The 15,899-nt window shown below is 31.8% G+C and overlaps 2 protein-coding genes across 2 annotated transcripts; both read left to right on the plus strand.

The window, feature by feature from the left end:
* The first annotated feature begins 294 nt into the window (after positions 1 to 294).
* Positions 295 to 2,531, plus strand: LOC147072068 (uncharacterized). Its single transcript, XM_085946336.1, has 2 exons — positions 295 to 430; positions 1,588 to 2,531. Exons 1-2 carry the CDS (start codon positions 295 to 297, stop codon positions 2,529 to 2,531), a joined length of 1,080 nt encoding a protein of 359 aa, XP_085802462.1.
* Positions 2,532 to 3,843: 1,312 nt separating this feature from the next.
* On the plus strand, positions 3,844 to 13,916 carry RagC-D (Ras-related GTP binding C/D). Its single transcript, XM_085947185.1, has 8 exons — positions 3,844 to 4,023; positions 4,101 to 4,249; positions 7,654 to 7,882; positions 8,500 to 8,595; positions 8,909 to 9,127; positions 9,266 to 9,408; positions 9,947 to 10,095; positions 13,548 to 13,916. The coding sequence occupies exons 1-8, from the start codon at positions 4,021 to 4,023 to the stop codon at positions 13,763 to 13,765; spliced, it is 1,206 nt and encodes a 401-aa protein (XP_085803311.1). The 5' UTR covers positions 3,844 to 4,020; the 3' UTR covers positions 13,766 to 13,916.
* The last annotated feature ends 1,983 nt before the right edge of the window (positions 13,917 to 15,899 follow it).

The raw sequence follows: 15,899 nt of genomic DNA on the forward strand, positions 1-15,899 counted from the left end.
TGTATCTCTCCAGACGTAAAAAGCTCCTTACAGGAAACTCCCGCTACAAATCATTTATTCAGTCATTGTTCATTGAACTTTCGTAGAAGTAACTTAGTGGCAAATCATTTCAAATATACAATACGGAATACACTAGCGATGAATAATTTAACAAACATAACTATTACCAACAGCAGTAATATAAATAATAGTATAACAGGGCAAAATAATGATGGAGTATCTCTCGACGAGTTGTTTCATCTACATAATAACAGTGATGGAAATTTCAGCAGTGAAAACGGTTTCAGGAACGAAATGGAAATCATGAAAGAAGCTGAGTTCCCTTTAATTTCCACAACTTTGCTCATGAGTTATTTGATTTGTGTCAATGGAACTGGAGTGATATTGAACTTACTGGTGATCTTCTGTTTATTAAGAAAATCTTTAAATGGTATGCAAAATTGTTACGATTTTTTATAACAATAATTTTACTATTATTTCTTTGATATTTTGAAGAATTTTGTTTAAGCTATTCAACTACTAGATATAAATGTTATGGAATATACTCGTATTTTCAAAACTTTTAAGACAGCGAGCATAATATTATGTATTATGATTTCATTTTTTTTTTAATATTGAACTATCGATGCTGGTATTGATATGTTGACTCTTTCTTTATTTAATAGCAATATTGGACAGGCCCTTGAAGGTTTCCATGGCAAATATACCTATATTACATACTATAATAATTTTTATTTCATGACAATGTGGACATTAATCTATTGTCTTCGAAATTTAGTTACATAATAATGTAGGTATATTATATGCCTACTGAGAAAATGTCTTAAAGCGATCCTCTAGAATCTAAAAGTTTGCATAATTATGTATTCTTTTACATAATTGATCTTTCTAAATATGTTTCGGGTTCGGGGCCCCTACTAATTTGGGAGGTCTGTGCTACAGGCTCTTTAGCCTTATGGTAAATAAAGCCCTTTTTTGGCAATGTACGTAGTCCAGATAAATATAACAGATGACATTTTAGTTACATACTACTAAATATAACATTGAATATATTTATTTCCGTAGTTGGCATTGCATTACTTGTTTTATTTAGTATGAATTTGTAATTATATACTAAACCTAATTTTCATTAAATGAGTAGGTTTAAAAAGCAATAGGGCTACTCTCCATCACCTACACACGTGATATACGAACGAAAAACAATAATTACACTGTTTTGAGGAGTTTTTAGATATATGTATAAATCTTACTTGTATTTTTTATTGTAAATGTCATGTTGTGAACGTCTTGGATTAATAATTTGTTATGTGCTCAGTGTCTTTTTTATAAATAAAATAAATAAATAAATATTATATTAAATTAATATAATATTATACCACTGAGAAACTTATTCCATTGTTTAAATTAAAAATAAAATCTTTATTGTGTTAATTTTAATATTACAAGAGTGGCTACTGTGCATTTCAAAATCGACAGTAACACTTTTGATTCCGGCCTACTCAGCTTCATAAAAAAATATAAATACAATGAATGTCTTCTTAAGTAGATTTTACTTCGTTTAACAACAGCGTGTTATGTTTGTTTTAGGAATCTTCACGCTCCTACTCCAAATGGCCATTTCGGATATTCTATCGCTGACTGTCGTCGCAATTCCTGAAATGTGGTCACATCACGGCGGAACCTGGACTTTCGGCTCTGAGATGTGCGTCATCTACCTCGGCAGCGAAGTCTTCGTCGGTACAACGAATGTGTACTTTCTCATAGCGATCACTTTCCATGCTATCGCAACTGCCAACTTAGTCATCCAGACTATCGACACGGACAAAGACTCCGAGGAAGAACTATTGGAAGACATCACGGAGAATAAATCATCGAGGCATAGTTTAGTGTCCAGGGATGAAAATGCATTACCAACTCGATCGATAAAATCTGATTTGGCGAATAAGTCCTCGATCCCAGTTATATTACCAATTATGTTAGTTTGGATTTTGGCTACTTCTCTGAGCGTTCCAGAATTTGCTTTGTCTACTCTTATAGACTCCAGATTAGGTCCAACTATTTGTACTTATGCTGAAGGTACTCACATGACAAGCATGCAGGTTTTATTGTCTGCTTTTCAGTTGCTCATCCCCTTTGTTATTCTCTTCGCATCGAGTTCAATGATTGTGAATCAGATGTGTAAAATGTCTTCAAAATATACGAATACCTCTGTTGACTCATACCGTGTTTTAAAGCTGTCGCTATTTTTGTGTTGTTTGTACTTGGTTTTAGACGTCCCTCGGTCTGTATTAGCCGCCCTGCACGTGATAAAGTATGAACAAAACGTGGAAGAAATGTCCGCGTTAGACCACTTCAGAATACCGCCGTTAAATAATTCCATAGCCCCGGTGTCGGTTCCCTTCATTCTAAGCTTTCTGCACTTCATTTCGCCTGTCGTAAAGCCCATATCGTATATATTATTTTTTCATGGCTCAAAAAATTCGCTGATTGCAAATTTATTGTCACGTCGTCAAACGGGAGATACTCGATGAATCTTTATAATTTTCTAAAAGATTCAATTAATTCGTGTCCGGAAATTTGTACGTATGCAGTTTGCCGTAACACAGTGCATCTTGAGATGTTCTATCAGAAATAGATATATATCGTATAAAAAATTGAAATCAATACCTCACCTAAACAAATCACTTAAAATGCCACCGGAACACAAGAGAAAGACAGAAAAAATAGGTAGGTAAGTAAATTAGAAATTCAATCATAATATCGTATAATTTGTATAAAATTCTGGTAGGGTCTCGTATCAAGTCACACCTATCAAATATCTGATTATAATGACAGCATTATATCAAACATTTGATGCCAATCAATATCTCCACGGACAGTGAGTTTTTTTTTATCTCAGTGGTATACAGGAATTTCTTTCCGAATAAGACAGCTCACGGTAAACTGTGCTACGGCGAAATGTAATACAATTTACATGTAACCCAATTAAATAGAATATAATATGATAACTTAAAATACGTTTAAAACATCGAAATCCTTGATTATAATCAAATCCTAATAATATCTACATAACATGTACATAATATATATCTACATATATACTTAATGTAATTATAGTATTTAAAAAAGTTAAATTATATTATACATGAATGGATAGGTAGTTAATATTAAGCTTATATAATTGTAAATTATTAATAAGAAATATTGTGATATTAAATTAAGTAAATACCTACCTAAGTTTAATTACAACAGTGTCGATTGCGTTCCTTGTTTATTTAGAGAAACTCGCTTAATAAAAATAATTATACCTTAGTACTTAGTGAAAAAACATGATATTTTATGCATTTTTTTTATATTGTGTAGGTTGTTGCTACTTACTGCATAATACTATTCATTTTTTATAAGTGATTAACTACAAAAATAGATTGATAAATAAAAGTTTCTGTTTCTAGTGAACTGTTGTAGCAGAGCTCTACCAAGAAAACGCAAGTTAGATCATTAAATACTACCTACTTCATAGTTAGTCTACATCAAACAAGCTTATGTATGTGCCATTGAAAAATAAATGATTGCTTATTGAAATTCTATTGTTTTAATCTGCCTATTTTTTATATGCCTATCTTGGTATTATACGCTTATGTCTTCACTGGATAAACGAGACCTCGCGAAACTATTCGAATTTGACCCATATCAGTTACATTCAAATAATTTAGCGGGATTCGCTCAACAAACACAAACGTTCGTAAACGCTGCAAAAATCCAAAATGGCGACCGACAGTTTAGCCAACCAACACATTTCACACAAGTGACATTTCATCACTTTTCGAACATGCACATTGACCCACACTCTTAGCTGTCAAATCATCTGATATGCTGATAGAGGATGACAGTACTCGGTGCATTGTTGTCATAAGATACGCAATAGAAATGTTTTCATTGTAGACAGGCGTTTTAAGTTATACTTCACGCTGCAAATAATTAAAACTACGGTGTTTATAAAACACCGTGTGGTTCTTTAAAATGGTAGGGTGTGGATTATTGACAGTGACAAGATAGTAGGTATTCATAATGGTTTTTAATTACTGTATTATACTTTACAGAGTTACCCAGAAGAACCCATCGGTGGCTTCGAAGTAGGATCATTCCCTAAAGATTTCGGTTATGGCCCTTTTGAACAGGACGGAGATACACAGGCAGGCTCTCTACAATCAGAACAAAAACCCCGCATACTCTTGATGGGTCTAAGAAGGTAGCTTAATTTAAAAGTAACATTTTAATGATTATAACCAATATACTGTTGTCTATCCTACAAAGCTTTTATAAGATGAGCACTTCAATGTTCACGTGTAAATGAAGAACATTAGTTACTATTGTGTTTATTGCTTGAGACTTTGACGGTTGTTTGTTATCTTTTTTGGGCTGTCACCTTATGTTCTTCTCCTTTTTTCTTTTACGTTTTAGTCTCGTTATAGATACCATTCCTAAGAGAAATCCTTTATTGTTAATTAGGTACTCTAATATCAGACCCAACCTTTTTCATTAAATTTAATCATAGTGAATCATCAATGTTTCCAGTTTTCGTGTCAATTTGCTAATTAACATTGACTAGTAAAAATGACTCTTTTCTAATAGCAACTACGTAAATAATTACATAAAATTATTTAATTTATACTACTTAAGTATTTCACTAATTCAAAATTTTAATACTTACGCATGGTACTTATAAAATATTTAGATATATTTCGGTGTTGTTTGGGCATAACCTGATAACTGCAATATATTGAATTTTCAGGAGAGCAATTTTAAAGTTTGAATTGCTCCCATAAATCGCGGTTTGATTTTTAGTCTAACATTCAAAATACATTTTAAAATAAATAAATAGAGAAGAATATAACATGAATTAGATTTTTAATTATTTCACTAATTAAGAAAATAATGTCACTTATCAGGAGTTGATCAAATAATAATTGTAAAACCTAACTTTGAAAGTATGCACTTACCAGGGTTTGAACACAAAGTCACCGAATTTCCAAGTAATAAAACGCATTCAAGAACTTTTTATTACACTTTATTAAAATGAATACAGTATAGACTTAAACATTAAACACAAAAAAGTATTTCTGAATAGTATATAGATTAATAAAAGCAGATTTATAATATAATGTCAGGAAGAACATGCACCAACATAACCGCTACACACATAACTAAGAGCACTAAAAATACTATTCCTCATAAATATCATCACTATCAGTATCTTCATTAGGAACGGAGATGGAATTGTTAGTCAAACTTATGTAAAAATTATGGTACACTGGGTCTAAAAATTGTAGCAAAGATATCAGATCGTTGTATTTTTTTTGTCAATACACAGCGGTCCTGAATAAGCTTGTGGCAGTGAAATTGATGACACATCACTGGGCCGTCCTCTTCTATTGAGTGAACATATTCGGAAAGGTTCATCGTTCAAACTGTATTTAAATTTTATACATCCAAGTCCATCACTTTTAGTCACTTGGATCCAAAATATTTTTGTCCAGTTGAACGATGCCCTTTCAGAATCGACAGTTTTCTTCATCAATATCGTTTCTAAATTCATGATTGCATCACTGATTGGTTCATGTGTGTAACTATAAAATTCGGACTTGCTAGGCGAATTAGAGTAATCCAATCATGAGGAATTGCCAGGATAACACACAGGATTGCACACTGCTTTCTAAATCTCTCAATCAATGCACGGTCTGAATCACATTCAAGGTGAGTGTGCCCAGGAACTAAAAATTGATGATTTCTCAGGCTTCAGTCAGGTTTGGCTTCATCTGAACTGCGACTGAAAACATTACTGGTAAAATTGTATTTCAGTTTTGGCCAGGACATGTATGGAAGAGTACAGGATAAGCTTTTCAGTTGGTTCAGGCAACTCCATAAAAAACTTATAGAGGCATGAAGCAATTTCGTTTGCCCATCTCTTTGCTGTACTCTCATGCCACATAAAGCAAGATGTTTTACGGGTGTTGCAATTGCGTACTGTGAGGTTGAAAGTCCAAAGTTTCCTCTTATAGAAAGCAATACTGGATGTAATATGAGGAGTTTCCAGACATTTCTGGAGATCAAACACGGCAACTACTACTTTTTCATTTGATCCCGAAGCAACATCTTTATCTCTTCGCTTGCTTCCATAGTGGAAATCTGCTGTGGTTTGGTGTTAAATCTGCTTTTCTATTAGAGAATTTTTGTGCATTTCGTCCATGGTAGCTTTGATTTGTATGTCAATTATATCGCAAGTTTTGCATGTATCCATCTGAGGCTTCTTGAACCTTAAATTGTTAGTTAAAAATATGTTTCTATAAACACTTAAGCTAACTGCTAAACAATTGCTTGACCGACTGCTTTTTACATATAAATCATATATTTTTCTCATATTTAACTCTTGCGATAAATATTTTTTCTGTGTATCCCGTCGTGTGTAATGACTTTCGTATGCTGGAAAACTATTAATATGGTCGTTAACTAATTGTATATCCATTTCAGATCTTTTGTTAGCTGGACTTCCCTCTTTGGTCTGTATTTATTATTGGATTATCAGACTTTTTTTTTCTTCTTGATAATTTCATCTAAATGTCCTCTTTTTTCCCCAAAAATATTCAGGAAACAAGTTTTACAGACGTGAATAAAAACCCCATCTTGATCAATTTTATAAAAATAGCAGTCATTAAACGATTCTTCGTTACACTATTTTTGGGGAATTTGAAATTATACGTTTAAACTTTAAAACAATGCGAAACATACCCTCTACTTCATTTAAAATTAAAACATGCCATAACTTACCTCATGAGCAAGTTTTCCATTCTCTTTATTGAGACACATTTGAACCATAGTTTTTCCACACGAAGACATGTTTTTTAGTGTAATATGTATGCATTAATTAAGAAAAAAAGTATTTAACAACAGCACCAGTAGATCATTACCCGGTAACTGACACCTGTCAAACGACAAGTTCCACAGACAATTTGGTCCAAAGCTGATAAATGAGCAGATATCATATATGTACCTTACAGTTACTACTCGTAGTAAGATCAAAATATGATAAGATCCGTTGTCGTGTTTTGACCAAACTAACTGTTGTGTTTGTTCACATATCATGATATTATCAACGCGTTTGAGGCATTTCGAATTGAAATGCAGATATCATGTTATTACCAAATGAAAGAACATACAATACTGACAAACTTTTTACACTTAACATAAAATAGCCAAAAAAGCAGTTATCAGGTTATGCCCAAACACCACGGATTTTTGGTAACGACTTTCTATATGCCATACTATATGAGGGAATATCATAGAAATCAAGAATATTGCAAAAACTAGGTGAAACTAAACATCTGTAAAAAACAAATTCGTCTAAACCAATAATTTTCTAGTCAAATGTTATCAGAAATAGGAAAAGTATTTGCATTACATACCTATAAAAATTTTTCTTTTATAAAATAAATTCTTTCTTTTGCACGAAAACTGTCTCAGGCTATAATCCTAAATATTTTTAGTACAAATAGTTTGAATCTACCATATAAATGGCTGTTCAATGAATAAACTACCTACTATTATGATATTCGAAAAATGAAAAATGCGTAAATATGGGTTGTCAAAATTTTTCAGATCAGGAAAATCCTCAATACAAAAGGTAGTCTTCCATAAAATGTCTCCCAATGAAACTCTCTTCTTGGAATCGACAAACAAAATTGTGAAAGATGATATCAACAATAGCAGCTTTGTCCAATTCCAAATATGGGACTTTCCGGGACAAATTGACTTCTTTGATCCAGCATTCGATTCTGATATGATATTCGGTGGATGTGGTGCCTTAGTTTTTGTTATTGATGCTCAGGTAAAACATCATGTCTTTAATGCAACATTATTTAATATATTATACTAAGTACCTCATGACAGTTTTATTTCTTTTTATATCTGTAATCCAACTATAGACAGTTCTGACTAATGTGGTTTAGTGTTTCAATGTACATTTCTTTGTCCATCACCTATGCTTTTCTGCCCTACGAATAATTAAATTTATGAAAAAAATACTTCTTTGACCATTGCTTTACAACTTTATGCACACCGAAATCGATAATTTCAATTCTGGCAAAAGTCGTGGAGCACCTGTCTGAACTAACAAAATATTTTGGAATGTATATACCTACTTAAGTATAGGATTTTTCTGAGGCTGTTCGAAGATATACTATATTTTCGATGAAGAATGTGACATTTAAGAATGAAAAACCTATTATGAAAAAAAAAAATATTATCACAATATTTTGAAATGTAAGCTAAATATTGTAGTTCTGAAATTCTTGTCTTATAATATATGTGTCAATATGCCTTACACATTGTCAATTAAAACATTTTACAATACTAGAATGTTTTTCTATTTTGCTTTCCACCTAATCTAATATATATTTCACTTTATATAAAAGAAAACTAACAATTTATTATTCTGATTTTAAGGATGATTATATGGAAGCATTGAATAAATTGAATCTGACTGTTACCAAGGCATACAAAGTAAACCATGCAATCAAATTTGAAGTTTTCATCCATAAGGTTGGTTCTTATTTTTTTATCATTATTTATTAGCTCTATATGTAAGATGTCTGGGAATTTTGTTATATTGAAAACGGTAAAAACAAAGGAGGAAAGTCCGGAGTGCACCCTGTGTAAAAAATGGACAGAATGAGGATTTCACACAGTGACGTACTAAATATATATTTGCATTCGTCACCTTGCCATACATCTCAAAAGATGATAGAATAAATGGGAATTAATGTGCAACAGTCTGAATAAGCGATGTCTACATTAAAAAAAATAATCTCACAAAAATACATGTTATTGATTAAATACATAATGTTTTTATCAGGTGGACGGCTTGAGTGATGATTACAAAATGGAATCCCAGAGAGATATTCATCAGAGAGCTACGGATGACTTGACTGAATCGAGTTCTGACCAGATTCATCTTAGCTTCCACCTTACTTCTATTTATGACCACTCAATATTTGAAGCCTTCTCGAAAGTTGTTCAAAAACTTATTCCTCAGCTTCCAACACTAGAGAATTTATTAAACATATTGATTTCGGTATGTGTGCCTTTCATTAGTCTTAATTATTAATAAATTACTTTCAATATTTTTTTGAAATACCAGTGTAATATAACATAATTTAAAAACCTTTTAATGCCAGTGTTTGTACTCGTTTAATTTTTAATTATCTTTCAGAATTCTGCCATTGAAAAAGCTTTCCTTTTCGATGTTGTTTCCAAAATATACATTGCCACCGACAGTTCGCCTGTGGATATGCAAAGCTACGAACTGTGCTGCGACATGATAGATGTTGTCATAGATGTATCTTGTATATATGGGTGAGATTCTTTTTATATTGTACATTGGATTGTCGCGTACATTAATTAAAAGTCCAAATGTTATTATTCGACAAACAAAAATTTCATTAGATGCAGATTATGTATGCTTCTTTAAAAACACAACCAATCACATAATAACTCATGTATTTGTTTGGGTACTGTATTATCCTCATTAAATACAATATAACTATTATTAAAGATGCAATTTATTGTGCATATTATTATCATCCATAGCCAAAATAATAAATCGAAAACAGATCTATTCCACCTACATGTTATATATAATATTATTAGTTACCATCGTTTGTATGTTATCAACATGTTCGAATAGTGTTATCTAAATAAAATTATGAATCAAACCAATTTTTTATCTCAAAATAGATGTTTGCAATAGACCGGTTGCGTCACACACAGTGTTTTATCTCTTGGTAATTAATTATCATATTAAAAATTAGAACTATGTATGTACACACTTATCAATTAATACATTGCAATAGTTGTACTATATTACGAAATTAACACTTTTTTACACTTTCAGATTAGTAGATGACACAGAAGCTGCAGCATTCAACAGTCAGAGCTTTAGCTTAATAAAACTGAACAATGGAACTATTCTTTATTTACGAGAGGTGAACAAATTTCTCGCATTGGTTTGCATTTTGAGGGAAGACAATTTCGATAAACAAGGTAAAAATATTATAGAATGTCAAAATACATCACTTATTTTTCTTATGCCATTTTGCCAAGTGATAGTGTTCATTACTTAAGGCGAAGTATTCACTGAGCCTTTTTTAAAGAGGCACCTAGCGGAAAAATACGAAGCTTGCAATTTGAGACATTTTTTTCATAATTTACAATTTCAACTGTATTAATGAATAAATATGTATCTGGAAACATTAAAAAGAAAAAGATTTTTTATTTTAAGTCAAAGATAAACTTACAATTGTAAAAAATGTAATAAAACGTGAATTTGTTGAATCGGACCGCACCCTATTATTACATATATTTTATGGTCATATTTATTATTAAAATTTAGTTTATTAAGTTTTCTAAGCATCACCTAAGAGATTTTTGGCTCTATGTTACGACCGTACTCCCTGGATAAACGTCAGATTTTTATATTCAATACTTGAAAGCATCTAAGCGAGATTTTTTGAGCATAGACAATCATCGAAAAAATCGCTATTATATGGCGAAAACGCTATTATAAGCGTAGACAATAAGTAAAAATATAAAAATAATTTACAATGTAAGTATAAAATTCAAACATTTTAAATTAACAAAATTCGCCGTTTTCAAAAATCAGTATAGCATAATAGAGTTCGCCAATGCATTTCATAAAATTTAAATAATTATAAAGTAACCTAAAACATTCGTGCACACACCAAAGCGAATTATTCGCCAATCAAGCTCGTATTGGCTTACGGGAAAGAGCACGCGACGTTCAGATTTCGGAAGGGAATTAAGTTATTATCTTACAAAGTTCAATATGGAGCGCTGCGATTGTTTGACGTTTCGGTATCGAGCATTCAAATAATATATCAATAATTTTATATTATCATTGATACAATTATTTGCTCCGACACTGCCATCCATTCGCATTTACCACGTCAAAATAACCCGAAAAAAGCACCCGCATCGATATGGAAGGTCCGGTCAAAAGAGTCTCAAAAAATAGCCAAATATATGACAAATTGATGGCTTTCATTGTATCTTTTGATCCCCTGCGTGAATAAATGTCACGTTTGTTCATTAACAACAGGTAAGTAGAGAGCATTACAGCGGCATAGGCTTTTTTTGAGACTCTTTTGACCGGACCTTCCGTACCGATGGCGGGTGCTTTTTTTTGGGATATTTTGACGGGGTACTTGGTGAATATTCGCGTTGGTTTGTGCGAGCCTTAACCTTCACATAAAAACGCTCTAAATAGATAAGTAGGTATGCGAAAATAAGGAACATTTTTCAAAATAACGTTATAGAAAACAATATTTGATATATAAAATTGAGCCGTGTTAACTAAACGACATTGTTATAATTTCTTCAATGGCTTTTATTTACTCTTTGATTAGTGATTGTTCTTATAAGATTGTAATATTTATATCCATAATCAGTATTCCGTATTAACGCATTACCGAGAAAATTAAGATTAAAAAAAATACGAGGTTAGTTTGGTTTAATATTTAATATGAAAGATAACACGCTTCATGCATATTTATGATATGTATATTATGCCGAAAGGTAAGTTTTAAGTAGGAAAAGTGGCATTTTAATGAAAACCAGTGACGTTTAATTTCAATCAGTGTGAGCCGTTTTATCGAGGCTATTTGACCGGGCCATTTGTTTGTGGAAGCGAAATATTAAATATCATAAACTGGAGCCTGTTTTATTTATTATACATTTAATTAAATGAATATAAATTAAATACGGAATACTGACTATGGATAAATATTATTATCTTATAAAAACAATCACTAATCAAAGTGTAAATAAGAACAATTCAAGCCATTTTCACTCGTATTTCTTATTTTATTGATTAAATTTGAGTCGAAATTATCTGAAATAATAACAATATCGTTTAGTTATGTAACACGGAAAATTTTAATACAAAAAATATTGTTATCTATAACGTTATTTTGAAAAATGTTCCTTATTTTTGCATACTTAAGCCTCAATTACATTGAGTTTCTTTACGAGCTGTTTGTTGGCGAATTTATAATCTGCCTGTAAATTCGCCAATAAACAGCTCGTAAAGAAGCTCAATGTAATTGAGGCTTTACCTACCTTTTCAGAGCGTTTTTAGACGAAGGTTTAAGCACGAGTGTCTTTGTGTCAAAGATTACTTTATAATTATTAAAATTTTATGAAATGCATAGGCGAACTCTAATATACTATACTGATTTTTGAAAACGGCGAATTTTATTAGGTAATTGAAAATGTTTGAATTATTTTATTCGTTGTAAAAGATTTTTATATTTGTTCTTATTGTCTACGCTTAGTGCTCGGCCGTAGTGAATTGGCGGGCGCGACGCGGCGGCGTCTTGCGAAACTCAAACGTATAACCGTACGTATTATGCCCCAAAAAAGACACTGTCTACGAACATTTTAGACACGGTTATACGTTTGAGTTTCGCAAGACGCCGCCGCGCCGCCCCCGCGCATCCACTACGTTCTTGCACTTATAATAGCGCCTAAGCCATATAATAGCAATTTTTCCGATGATTGTCTATGCTCAAAAAGTGACGCTTAGATGCTTTCAAGTATTCAATATAGAAATCTGACGTTTATCCAGGGAGTACGGTCGTAACATAGAGCCAGATTTTTGACTAATTCATATTTTTAATATTTTTTATATCTATTTTAAAAAACATCGATTTTTATAAAAAATTTAAATATGTATAACTTGAAATCCTTTTTATTTATATCAAATTTTATTTATGTATGGTCCTAATATTGAAGCTTGTTATTCTTATAATTATACAAAACTGATATTCATATAAAAATCTGAATAATTAATCACGATTCACATAATCATGGTTCTATAGATCTACCATCATAAATTGGCGTTTCAGCGAGGGCGCTAGTATGACATTGAGAATTTTACCATAACTAACAAAAAAATAGTAATTTATAATTTATTATTGGTAGTAGATTTCTGTACAAATATTATGCAATCCATAATTCGAGAAACATGTTGTAAAATTAAATGGCATTTATAACAAATTTATCCTCGATAAACAATTTTAGTTTCAAATTCGACCGGCTGCCAACTTACGATGGTAGATCTTTACCATATTTATTATTGTGCAAAAACTAAGTCAAAGGTATGAAAAATGTAGTACATACATAAATGAGGTAGGTTTAATTTAATTTAATAGGTTTCTTTTTTACAGCTGCCTCAACTTTTATTTGTATCTTCGAGATCTTTGCATAATATTTTTTTGTGGGTTTAGAATTATCTGAAAATGCCTTATTGTTTATAAAATTTAAATAACGTGTATATGCGTTTATATTATTACCAAGATAGATAAATTTACAAAATGAACATTAATTTTGAAAAGATGATAGAAACTACTTTCTGTCTAGAATGTAATTATATAATAGTAAATGAAACCTATTATAATAATGAATGTCGGTTTTAGGAGTGATCGACTACAACTTCCTATGTTTCCGAGAAGCAATAACACAGGTATTTGAGTTGAGATGCAAAGGACAGGCAATGTTGGGATCTTCTCCCACAGAAAATGAAATTGGGTCATCAGGATTACCGGCCGTCTCCACACCAATAATGATGAATGGCAATAACACCATGGCCAATGAGACCTCCTCTAAGCGGACCAATTCATCAATAATAACATGAATTCTATTAGAAACTCATCTTAATAATATTATATATTAATCAGTTAAATTGTCGTAAAATATCATTTATTATTTTACAGTAATATTAAGTATTATTGTTTATCTACTTTTCCTGTACAGAATTAAATAAATATATATTACGTATTTTCTTATATTCTTCTTTTTTTTATAATCCCATGCACTCCTTACATATGATTCAGTTCATTGATGTTTTTGTAGGTTTAGAATAGCAGAGATTGGTTAACAATGTTAACATGGTCAGTTTCTGGTTGGTCAATCATTATCAGTGGCGCACCCAGGGGGGGGGGGCCAGGGGGCCCTGGCACCCCCCAAAATAAAAATTATCAGAATGTAATTCACCAGCACCTTTATAGAAAAAACTCTTAGATGTTAATTTCTAACACAAAAATTTCGAAATACTAATGTCGGGTTTTTTTAGAAACACAATCCCTAATGGAACTGTCAAAAAATTCTCCGTGTCCACCCGAATTCCGGAGTGGTGTAGGTCATAGCTTGGGAGGGCTGACGGGGCTCTAGCCTGGGGGCCCGGGTTATGGGGGGCCCGGCGTGTTGGGTTGACCAGATAAGTGAGATAAACACACATCATAAATTAGCTTTAATAGTAAAAAAAAGTCGCCTGCGGCGCTATTACACTTCACGGCCATGAACATTTTCAATTACTTGTATAATTGTGCAATATATTTTTTGATTATTATGTGTCGATACTCGACAGCTTATTAAAGTAGATGTATTAAAAATCGCCAATAATTCACTGTATAAGTACCTACTCTTAATTTGAACTAAAACACAATTTGGAAAACGTTAATTTAGTGTTCACACTGCCTTTAATCTTAGCGGTAGGTAGGGGGGCCGCCCAGGTAGGAACAATGAAAAATTGTAACATTTTTAATAATTTTTAATGTTTCTTAATTTTTAATTATGTCTTTATATTAAAGTTTTCCCTTAAATTTGTATTTATGTAATATAGGAACAAGATGATAATGTTTTTTTTTTCATTTTAAACTGCTATTTTAGAATATCTACCTACTTATAATACTAATTTTAAATGAATAAAACGTTTATTAAATAAAAATATGAAACTCTTTTTCATCCTACCACGCGCCACCAATGGAAGATTCCGACTTTAAGTTGTCAAAAATGTCCCTAACAAAATACGCCTTACAAAAGCCACTATAACCAAACATTTAAGTCTTTTATTTAATCAGTGGACTAGAATACAATATAAATAGATATGCAAAATATTTCCAAAAATAATCCATCATTGGGCAAAAAAAAACATCGATAATCCCTTTATCCATAAACTGAGAAGTTTTTATTGATTTTCTCAACAAAATGAAAAGGTGTTATAGGGGGTTTTGAAACTCAGCGACACATTTAAGAGTTTATCGGCGACGTTGCTTCCCGAAAATATTGAATTGTGGACTTTTGTAATTAGACGCCTCAATTAAGTCTCCAAATTTAAAAAATATGTATTTGTAATGATCAATGTTAGGTAGGGAAATCAGTTCCCTCAAATAACCCTTACTTAGCTGGCTCTCACATCTAAACTTGCATTGTCTGCCACACAGCCATAAATCAAAGGAACCTCGTTCTGATGTTGCATATGAAGACCACCGCACATTTAACTAGCTACAGTCGCCCGTAATCTCTCAATATGTATATTTATTTAGATACAGCGAGCCGGTATAGGAATGACCAATTCGTAGGTGTGTATATGTGTTCTGGCATTTTTGACTCGCAGCCCGAGACACATACGGTTTGTTGATAGCAGCACTACAAATTTTTTTCAAACTAAAAAGTTGCATTTGACCAATCTGCGGAGCTCCATTTGGCAACGTCAGTTTTGTGAATAACAATGATGTCACATTGATGTATTCGATATGTTACAGACAAGATGAGTTTCGATAAGAGAGCTGGCTTATAATGACTTAGACGCGCTCAGTTTGAGAAGCACTGTCCTAATGCGTGCAATGACACATCTCTTGTAAATGTTGCCTTTTCTTTGATATTTAAAAGAAATGCTCACATGATTAGTAAAATTCCTTTGAAAAAAAAGAAAAATTAGTTTTGAATACTAAATTGCCAATGGTAGTGGACATTATAATAATTATGAA

The sequence above is a fragment of the Rhyacophila brunnea genome, unplaced genomic scaffold, assembly GCF_057557595.1.
Source record: "Rhyacophila brunnea isolate RB1 unplaced genomic scaffold, BYU_Rbru_1.0 scaffold_2, whole genome shotgun sequence".
NCBI lineage: Eukaryota > Metazoa > Arthropoda > Insecta > Trichoptera > Rhyacophilidae > Rhyacophila > Rhyacophila brunnea.

What these genes read in the sequence shown, in the direction of transcription:
- LOC147072068 (XM_085946336.1), top strand. Translation starts at nt 295, where the DNA reads ATGGAAATCATGAAAGAAGCTGAGTTCCCTTTAATTTCCACAACTTTG. An exon ending in ATTAAGAAAATCTTTAAATG is followed by an intron (nt 431 to 1,587) that starts GTATGCAAAATT and finishes TGTTTGTTTTAG; the next exon opens with GAATCTTCACGCTCCTACTC.
- RagC-D (XM_085947185.1), top strand. An exon ending in TTTTTGTTATTGATGCTCAG is followed by an intron (nt 7,883 to 8,499) that starts GTAAAACATCAT and finishes TCTGATTTTAAG; the next exon opens with GATGATTATATGGAAGCATT. An exon ending in TTGAAGTTTTCATCCATAAG is followed by an intron (nt 8,596 to 8,908) that starts GTTGGTTCTTAT and finishes TGTTTTTATCAG; the next exon opens with GTGGACGGCTTGAGTGATGA.